This window comes from Cotesia typhae, unplaced genomic scaffold (assembly GCF_013202065.1).
Source record: "Cotesia typhae breed Kobodo isofemale line unplaced genomic scaffold, CoteBio_Ctyphae contig_11, whole genome shotgun sequence".
NCBI lineage: Eukaryota > Metazoa > Arthropoda > Insecta > Hymenoptera > Braconidae > Cotesia > Cotesia typhae.
In genome coordinates, this window is record NW_027423711.1 from 4,008,731 (window position 1) to 4,019,888 (window position 11,158).

At 26.2% G+C, this 11,158-nt stretch overlaps 1 protein-coding gene across 1 annotated transcript in view; it reads left to right on the forward strand.

Moving 5' to 3' along the window:
- Positions 1 to 9,871, forward strand: part of LOC141525236 (tyrosine-protein kinase Src64B-like) — a 34,414-nt gene extending 24,543 nt beyond the window's left edge. The window contains 7 exon segments of the mRNA XM_074239629.1: positions 2,675 to 3,028; positions 3,031 to 3,051; positions 3,224 to 3,415; positions 4,749 to 4,959; positions 5,040 to 5,293; positions 6,225 to 6,935; positions 7,721 to 9,871. Of these exon segments, the coding sequence (XP_074095730.1) occupies positions 3,010 to 3,028; positions 3,031 to 3,051; positions 3,224 to 3,415; positions 4,749 to 4,959; positions 5,040 to 5,293; positions 6,225 to 6,935; positions 7,721 to 7,935 (1,623 nt within the window). The 5' untranslated portion in view covers positions 2,675 to 3,009 and the 3' untranslated portion in view covers positions 7,936 to 9,871.
- Positions 9,872 to 11,158: the final 1,287 nt, after the last annotated feature.

The following is an 11,158-nucleotide window of genomic DNA, read 5'->3' on the forward strand; positions in this document are numbered from 1 at the left end:
AGTCAAGCTATTATGGGTATCGATCAGTTTGAAATACGTGTCCATCTCTTAACGTGTGTGACCAGGGAATAAAATACTAATATCCACTAAATTACCTTTTTTATATAACAATAAATACCTATGAAGAAATTAATTAAAAAAATTAGAAATTACCCCAGTTTAGAAGCTTCAAATTTTAGTAAATTTTTTTTTTATATTTTGTGAAGAATATTTCTTCTCTGCACGGTAAGAACAAGATTATACTGGATATCATTCTAGATTATACTGTGCAAAAAAATTTCAGAAAGTAGCTAGTATAGTCCAGATTATAATGAGTATAATCTGGGATAATATAAAAAAAAAATTATTTTTTTAACAAATTAACTCATAAAAGTGGCATTTTTTACAGTCAAAACACTTTACCGTACAATTTAATAATTATTTCCTTTCACATGAAAATTTTCTGCCAGCAATTTTACAACAATTGTACCACTGTTTACTTTATGTACTTTAAAAAAAAAAAAAAAAAAAAAAAAAAAAAAAATTATTACTCTTGTACATATTTACTCAAGTATGTACTTTGTACAAAGATAAAATAGTTTGTTGTATATACTGATATATTTTGACAATTACGTTAATAAAAAGTTTTCTTGAGATAGTGTATAACAAATGCGTGTTTTAGATAGAGGGTGGATAAAATAAATACAAAAAGCGTTCTTGGCTACGCTAGATGCAGAATCGGCTCGTAAAGTCGCTTGGAGTGTCAATGGCTTTGCCAGAGAGTAGAGACCTCCAGTAACAAATTCGACTATGCTGGAAAAGTCAGCACCCTCGGAACGGCATTTTTTCCCTCTTTTTTTTTTTTTTATTTTTCAACTATTTGCTCCTTCTTTCTCATATCCACGTATAGTAGCAGTTATATTATATATCCACATATATATAGATATAGCAGTTATATTAGATATCCACATCTACATCGACGATATACTAGTATCACTTTCATTCACTTTTCATGTTCATGTGTACGAGGAACGTTGAATAATGGCACGGATAAAAAGTAAATCTTTTCCCTGCCTGAGACACGTTAGTTTATCACCAAGATGATAATAGATTCCACATACATAATGGGATAAAAAATCAGAAACCTTCAACTTGCTACTTTCGGATTATAAAATTATTTACGTCGTCGTTTTACTTGTTTGCATAAAAATTCATGAATGATTTTATCGGTAGAGTAATAACTTTTACATTGATGGAAAAATTTATTAACTATTAATTATTTAATTTATTTGAAGACAATTATTGAATTTATTAAATTTTAATAAATATTTTTTAACATTTAATAAATTTATTATTTATTTAATATTTAATAATATTACTTAATAATTTAATAATAATAAATATTTAATAATTTATTAACTGTTAATAAATATTTATTAATTTCTATGATGTTAAAAAATAATTTATTAATAATTAATAAAGCTTATTAAACATAAAAAAATCCTTCTATCATTTTAACATCAATAAAAATAAAAAAATAAAATAATAATAATAATAATAATTACTAGTACAGCGCAACAATTTTTTTTAAACTAGTCTATTTAGTAAAAAATATAGGTATTATCATTCTCAATATAAAAGTTAAACTTTATTTTTTTCCCTTTTTACTATGAATAGACAGAAAGAAAGAATAGTCTTCAGGCTAGTGATGTTTTTCAGTTAGCAACTGGATTGGATCGATGGTCCACCATAACAAATATTTGTTCCTACAAAAGAAGATCGACATTATCACCAGAGACACGTGTGCTCTTCCATGTAAATCCTTTATTTTTATCTTTACTTTTTTTTTGTCATCATTCACGCTTCGAGGGCATCAGATACGACGTAAGATAGTCAATATATTGCTCATGTTATTACACATATATAACGTATGCGATGTCTCTTTCATTATTTTCTGCCCATATACATAGATATTATAAATCTTCTAAGTACTTTACACACTCGAATAGTCTTTTTACGTCTTCCTGTTTTACAACAACACCGGAAGCAGATGAAGAAAAATAGTTCGATCATTTTTTCCAAGAAAAAAGCCTTTTTTTTTTTTTTTTAATCTTTTTAACTATTAAACGCAATATCATACTTAATTTCTGTAAATTGCATCTGAAAGCTTATTAAATAAACTTTAATTTGCATATCTCACCATCAGTCTAGACCAAAAATTACCTACTTTGTCATACAGATCTAATAAAATTTTATTTTTGCATTAATTTTGATGTCATTATTTTTGTCACAGAAATTTTTTATTATTATTAATATTATTTTATAAAAAATATATTTTTTTATTTGAGAAATCTACTTCCATTTTATAAAAAAATCGAACAACTGTGAAGACAAAAGTATTATGATAATAGCAAACAACAAGTGAACTGAAAAAGTAAAATTATGGCTTTTGTTCCCACTTGATTCATTACAATGTTTATTGTTATTATATTGTGTATCTGATTTTTTTTTATCAATGCACGGCAATAAATTAGACAAGCCGAGTCTTATTTTTTTATCGTATGATGTAATTTAAGAATGATAATTTATTGTTCATGCTTAAATGAGTTAATAATGTTTAATTGTATTATTATTATTATTATTATTATTATTATTATTATTATTATTATTATTATTTTTTTTTTTTTTTTTTTAGAATACGGGGACAGTTCTGAAGCAATGGAAGAGATAATAAGGCTGGATTGATACTGCAAGAACGTGGAAACAAGAGTTTTTCAAATCTGTGAAAAAAAGTGATCAGCCGCGATGGAGTCTTGTCCGCATCACGGTGATAATTCTCAGCTGGACAGATAGAACCTGGAAATAGAAATCGATCCGACGAAAAACGATAAAGGATAAGAGGAGTTTTAGTTAAGGCTGAAAGAAGCTATAGCTGGTGGTTGTGGTGGAGAGCAAGAAGAGGAAGAGGAAGGTGAGGCTGAGAAGAAATAAGTGAACGAGACGAAAGAACATTGAGATAAGAACGGAAAGATGGGCAAGTGTTGCAGCAAGAGCAAGAGCCTCAGCCAATTGGTTAGTGATTTAATCTTACCACTTTTTTTTTTTTTTTTTTTTTTTTTAAACAAGTATTTATATTTCAATTACATTTGTAACATCTTTGAGATGCTGTGTGTAATTGAAATTTGAACTGTAATAAAATAATGAAATTTAAACTAACGATAACTGTTGAATTTTTTATTTTTAGTGTACAAAAAAACTGAAGCTGCTTTAACTTCAAAACACAGCAATGGAGGCTCTTTGGATAGATACACAGCAGATCCTAATCAAAGAGGAGTGCAAGCTCGCGCAGATATTATCCGACCTAGACCGACACCTTGTAAGATACAGATTCCACATCAACCTCGTAAAACAAGCTCGCCTGTCGTATTACCTGCATGTGTGTATTTTAAGTTATTTTTTTTTTTTTTTTAACGTTTATTGCACGCCTCATAAGCGAAGCGGATGAAATTGTGCTCTACACTCGTCTTAAAAAAATCAAGCGATTTCTTAAACTAAAATTGTATCTATTTATTTTCTATCGTGCTTGTAGAAAAATATTTGCACATAAATTTCATGGAAAAAATTTAGTTTCAACAGTTGAAATTTTGCTTTTTAAATAAATAAAAAAAATGTTTAAAAAAAATTATTCCGTGGACCTCCAGCTAAAAAACTTAACTGATTAAGTTCATTTTTTTTATACGCTTCAGTATTATCCAAAATTAAGTTTATTTATTATTTAAAAGTACTTATATTTTATTTTAATCAATTTTATTATAAAAAATGAGATTATGAGGCGTGCACTTTTGGATTTTCCAAACTTTTAATTTTATTTTCGTTACTAATTCATTTATATATTATTTGGTAATAACGACAACACTTGCTAACTAATTTATTTAAATTTTTTATATTTTTTAATAGCTAACTTATAAAGCTATTATGTTATTTAATTTTTTAGTTCGTTAAAGTAAATTTTTTTCATTATCATTAGCTGACGGACTAGAATGAATATTTTCATTTTAACTTAATTGAGTGTTTTTTTTTTTAATTTTGTGAGATATTTAATTACGGCCCTTTTAATATTTCTCGAGTGGTTTAACAACTTGAAGTGTAATTTGTGTCATTAATTTGATGTTAATACAGCTTCATAGTTGTGAGAAAAAATTTGATTAATGTAAAAATGTATGTGTAAAAATAGAGGAGATTATAATTTTAAGATATTAATTTTTTAGTATAAAAATTGACAATTTTATTAAATTAATAAAAGAAAAAAAATTATAAGTGAAATCAGATTGATAAAAAATTAAAAAAATACTTCCTGAAGAATTTTTTCTTGTCTATAAAATTAATCTGATTGATTAAAATAATTTTTATTCTGTCATAAATTTCAAATATTTCAAATATTCTTGATTTTAATAAATTTTCAAGTCAAAAAATTCTTGACAATATTTTTTTAATTCAAAAAATTTTTCTAATCAATGAAATTTTCAATTTGATGCAATAATTTTTATTTTCATCACTTTAATGTTTTATTTATCACCACAATTTTTTGGTATTTCTTTATTGCCTCAAATTTATTGCTAAAAAAACAATCAATTAAGTCAGATAAATTTTTAAAAGTAAAAATAATAAAAGTGGAACTGTTTGTTACTTGTTACACAACTTTTTGAAGTTAATTGTCAAGAGTAGAGTAAAAAACTGATGTTTTATTTTTTTTTTTTTTTTTCGAGTAGCTCATTCACAGAGAACGAATAAAATAGTGGTAGCACTTTATAATTACACTGCAAGAGAGAGCACAGACGTGAGTTTTGTGAAAGGCGATCAGATGGAAGTTCTAGACGACTCTGAACCTGACTGGTGGCGGGTATTACATCTGAGAACCCTTCAAGAAGGACTTATACCTTGGAACTTTGTGGCAGTTGAACGTTCAGTCGAGAGTGAAGAGTAAGTTCAAACTTTTTTTCATCTACTCTTGTGGTTTTTATATTTTTTTAAAAGTGTACTAAGTATTGTTGCTATTGCAGCTGGTTCTTCGAGAATGTATCGAGAAAAGAAGCTGGAAAATTACTCCTGGTGGATGAAAATCCAAGAGGAACATTTTTAGTTAGACCAAGCGAACATAATCCACGTGGATACAGTCTTAGTGTTAAAGATTGGGAAGAAGGACGGGGTCATCATGTTAAACATTACAAGATTAAACCTCTGGACAATGGTGGCTTCTTTATTGCTACTAATCAAACCTTCCCAACACTACCAGCTCTTGTAATGGCCTACAGTAGTTAGTATTTTATTTTTATTTTATTTAATTATCTTTATTAAGTACTTAAAATTTTTTTTTTACAATACAATTGATAGATTACTCTATCAATAATAACCATTTAATTTTTTAATCCTTTTCTATCGCGTATTAGTCACACTCGTAATCTTCTTTGATCAAAAAATAAGCTGATAATCCCTATCGGGTCAACTGAGACTTTCTACCCTTATTTTTTTTTTCACTAACTTAATTGATAAAATGAGATTTATAAAACATTTGTGTTCTATCTTATAACGTATGTAGAATAAAGTTACAGTTGTAAATAAGCAAAAAAAAATAAGAACAAGTGCAACAACATTAATGAGAGAATTACAGAGAATCAGCATAAAAGCGATTACGTTTTTTTTTTTTTTTTTTTTTTTAAATCGAAAATAACACCTTTTCTAATAGCAGTAATCTATATTATTAAGAGAATAAGCAAAATTTTATGGCTAGTGTATTTATATGATAAAATGGGTTTTTATATTTGAATTTAGTATCGTTGAAAAAGTTTTGATCTACAGTTGTTCCTTTCATGATATATAATTAAAGAATGACCTTGTATCTTGTGAATTATTGACATTTTTAAAGATATAAGCTCATCTCGATATTATACTCATCGAGAGCTTTCATTTGAGTACCCACATCAATTTTTCATATATTTATATATATTATATATATGTATATATGAAAAATATATGAAAATGTATGTGGGTACTCAAATGAAAGCTCTTGATGAGTGTAACATCGGGATGAGCTTATATTTTGTAGAATGTCAATATTTAAGAAATTACAGTGCAATTTAACAAAATTAATTATTTACAAAAGCAAAATTTTATTTAATTATAATTAACAAGTCACATAGTGACTGCAAGATTGCTATTAATATAATAATAAATAAATAAAATTACAGAAAATGCCTTGGGCCTATGTCATGTCCTGTCGAAACCATGTCCGAAACCACAGCCTGACATGTGGGACCTTGGACCAGAGTTACGTGACAAATGGGAGATAAATCGCAGCGAGATACAGTTGATACGTAAACTCGGACATGGTAATTTCGGTGAAGTCTATTATGGCAAGTGGCGTAACAAGATTGAAGTTGCTGTAAAGACACTGAGACCTGGTACAATGTCAACAGAAGCATTCCTCCAAGAAGCAGCAATAATGAAACAATTTAGGCACAGACATTTAGTCGCGCTGTATGCCGTATGCTCCAAAGAAGAACCTATTTATATTGTTCAAGAGTACATGTGTAATGGAAGTCTTTTGGACTTTTTGAGAACTGGTGACGGTAAATATATGCAATTCGAGGATCTTATTTATATAGCAGCTCAAGTAGCTTCGGGTATGGAACATTTAGAAAGCAAACAGCTTATTCATCGTGATCTTGCTGCACGTAATGTGCTTATTGGCGAAAAGAACAAGGCTAAAATATGCGATTTTGGCCTCGCAAGGATTATTGAAGATGACGAGTATTGCCCCAAGCAAGGTAGCAGGTTTCCTGTCAAGTGGACTGCGCCAGAAGCTATTGTTTACGGCAGATTCAGCATTAAAAGTGATGTTTGGTCTTATGGAATATTACTTATGGAACTTTTTACTTATGGACAAGTTCCTTATCCAGGTAAACAACAACTTTTTATTTTTATTTCTTCTATAACTTCCTTAATTTTGAACGGATTTCAATGAAACGTCACATACTCATTTTTTGGACAATTTTTGAAATTAAGCTCTAAAATGAGCCAAATCTGTCGATTAGTTTAGAAATGACACTAATTCAAAAATTTTTGAAAATCACAAAAATTTTTACTTTTATCGCATTTCAGTGCAATAACAATTTAACACGATATACCATCAAATTTCTAAAAATTGCATCTGAAAGCTTATTAAATAAGCTCTAATTTGCATGCTTATTTATTTTTTTAAATTAAATAGTTTAAAAATTACAAAAATTTTAATTCTTCAAAATCCTCAAAATTTGGAACTTTTGCTGTTTTTTTGCGAAATAACTATTGAGTGCGATAATTTGTAAAATTTTTGTAAATTGCATCTGAAAGCTTATTAAATAAACTTTAATTTGCATACCTCACCATCAGTCTAGACCAAAAATTACCTACTTTGTCATACAGATCTAATGAAATTTTATTTTTGCATTAATTTTGATGTCATTATTTTTACAGAACTTAAATATATTATTTTATAAAAAATATTTTCTTTTATTTGAGAAATCTACTTCCATTTCGGCTGCCGACTGCCCTTTTTTATTTAAATTTTGCTATTTAGAGATTAAATTACATTAAAAAAAATTATTTTTAATAAATAATCTAAATTAAATGAAATAACTTTTAAGAATTTAATTTATAAGAAATTATATAACCATATAAAATATTTTTTGATGAATTTATGTAGGTATGCATGGTCGTGAAGTTATTGAACAAGTGGATAAAGGCTACAGAATGCCTAAGCCAGCGAATCAGCCATTACCGGACAGCATTTACCGTCTTATGCTGCAATGCTGGGACGCATGTCCAGAGAAACGACCAACCTTTGAATTCCTCAATCATTACTTTGAATCATTTAATGTGACAAGTGAAATACCATACCTTGAACCGCCAACAGACTGATACACGGCCCATCATCATTTGGAGGGCCACGTTGTGCAGCATGGCCACGTTATGCCGCCGCATGGTCATTACCATCCGGCTCATCTGAATTGTGCCATGGAATTTTACGGGATTTACTGTTAGAAATTAAACTCCCTTTATACACTAAATTATTATTTAAACTATTTTTACTACAAATTATCTCGATTCAAGGTGCGAAAAACCTTTCTTACTTTATCAAAAATATTAAATGGAAAAAATCATTCCAAACACTGCCAGAATTTTGCCAATCACACCGTTTATAATTTTTTTTTTTTTTTTTTTTTTACTGTAAACCGGCACTTTTTTAAAAAATTTAAAAAACAATAATTGTAATTGTAATAATTCATCTTTATACCAAACGGTGATCTATTGTGTGCCATAAACTTACTAAGAGTCTTCAGAAATTTAAAAATTTTCACGAGAAAATAAGTCTTGTTTATTTTATCAACATTTTTTTTTGTAATTTAATTAATAATCGAGTAAAATTGGCATTAAAAATTATAATCGTCCTTGAGGATTTTAAATTACTGAAAGAAAATAAAAAATAGAAAAAAGAAAAAAAAATGTGAAAAAAATAAAAAAAAAAAATTTTGTAAGACGATAAAATAATTAAAATTTCAAGACTTAAATTTAAAGTATTTATAATTTAAATCGACGTTTGTAGAGTAGTGTTTTTTAAAATAACGTCCGAAAAAAAATTTGACATTTCAAAAAAATAATAATTTATTATTAAATCTCGAAACATCGATTTCGACTTAAATTTAATTATTTTTAAATAATTTTGAAAAAAAAAATACTGTCGCATTTTCCACATCGAAAATATAAATTGACTTACCGGCGCAAATTAATTTGAAAAAACATATACCAGAGAACAAAACCATGTCAGGCAATTATTTTTGATAATTCCTGAATTTTTTTTCTATTATTATTATCATTACTATTATTTAATTATTTACTTGTAAATTATAAATTGTATTTAATTATTGCAATTATGATTTATTAATCTCTTAATTATCACGAATATTCGCTGTGATCTTTATAAATATTTAAGTTAAAATATGTATATTTTTTTTTATTTTTCAAATATAAAATCTCAAGTCAATTTTTTATTAATATTAACTGCACGGTTGACCACTTTATTGTCGAAATAATTAGCAATATAAATTTTTATTTTATTTTATTTTCTTCAAGAAAATTTTGCGATATTGTTTAAGTCACAAATGTAACATTATTAGTTTTATTATTGATATTATGATTATTATTTGTAAACTATTTCTCAGTGTGATTATTTTAATTTAATCCATTAAGTAAATATTGTCATTGAAGGGGAAACATTACTGTGACGATCGAAAAAAAAAGAGGTGATTTTTGGGAATTTTTTTTGACAGAGAAAATGAAGGAATTTGGGGATCGGATTTATTTTATTTTATTAAGGGTACATTAAAGATTATTACTCTAAATTTTTATTAAAAAATATTTAATTATGATAAAGTTATTATTTTAAAAAAAAAATTAATTTCAACAAAAAATTAATTTAAAAAAAAAATTTTTTTTTATATTTTTTATAAAAAAATAATTTTTTTTTTATAAATTATAACTTTGTCATAATTAAATATTTTTTAACAAAAATTTAGGGTAATAATCTTTAATGTACCCTTAATAAAATAAAAAAAATCCGATCCCCAAATTCCTTTATTTTCCCTATGAAAAAAATTCCCGAAAATCACCTCTTTTTTTTTCAATCGTCACAGTAGTGTTCCTCTTTAATTAAGTTTGTATAGATTTTGTTTAATTAAGTTGTACCTTAATTTCTTGAATTAATTAACGCTATAATTATAATTTATAATAAAGGTCTCAGTGTATACTCATGTCCGACTGTAAAAAATATATTTATAAATACATGCATATATCTATATATATTTTTTTCATTAGATCCAAATAAATATAATAAAATGGGTCGTCGAAAAAAATAAAAAGTAACTACAGGTATGCGTTGAAAGTCGATGAGCGAGTGTTGAAAAATTTCTTGAGTGAATGTTACTTACATTGTATGTCCTTGACAGGTGGTGATTTTACTGAAGAGTTTGCAATTAATTCAATATATAAACGAATGATGGAGAGATAAAGATAATAAAATTTGGAAAAAAAATTAATTTAGAAAAAAATTAATTTAAGGTAATTGTAAGTCATCGATGTTAATCGTACAAAGTATGGAAAAAAAAAAAAAAAAAAAAAAAAAAAAAAAAACTCTGTAAATTTTATACTTTAAGATTTAAAGACAGTAATTTTATTTTGAGTATATGTTAATATATGAATGAAAGAAAAGTTTAACTATCAAGAATATTAAATTAGATAATCCTACGATTATGAGTCATCATGCGTGTAATTTTAATTTATATAATTATCATAAAAAAAAAAAAATTATTATTCACGAGATAGGACATATTAATATAACGAATGGATATTTATTTTATCGCAAGTAAATTAGTTGTTAATATTAATTGTAATAATAATTATTATATTATTGTAATATTAATAGTAATAATATTAATTAATAATGTAATAAATTATGTGTGAAACAATTTTCATCGATTGTTAATAAGTAAAACTTTTTACTAGTAACTCTCGTTTCGTACACGGAAAAAAGTAAAATGTAATAAATCATAGTTGATTTATAAAAAATAATAATTAATTTAAATTTATACTAGAAATTTGAATTGCGCGCTGTGCGCGCGCCAAAATTTAAACCAATAATAAATCGTGACCCGATTTTTGCGAGTTTCGACCTTTGACTAACTTCAAGACTATAATGTATTTTAATTTAGAGATTTTTTACATTTAATGACAGCTACTGATCAATTATTTTCAATATTAAATTACAAATTGTAAGTTTTACACTTTCTACATTAAATTCTGTAATATTTATATTTTTTTGCTACCTCGATGTCGGCTTTACTGTTTAAAACTAAAAAAATGAACCGGAATTTTACAGTTTACTTTTTTCCGTGTAAGTGAAAATTTTTTTCGTCACGTCAACGAGTAGTATGTAGCTTGTACGTCCAAATAAATTTTTTCTAAACAATTTTATACTGACCAAAATATTTAAAAAAATAATTGAAACAATAACTTGTTCTGTTTACTATTAAAGTGGAGTAAATTTTTGACTATTTGTTAATTCCATTAAAAAAAAAAATAAATTAGA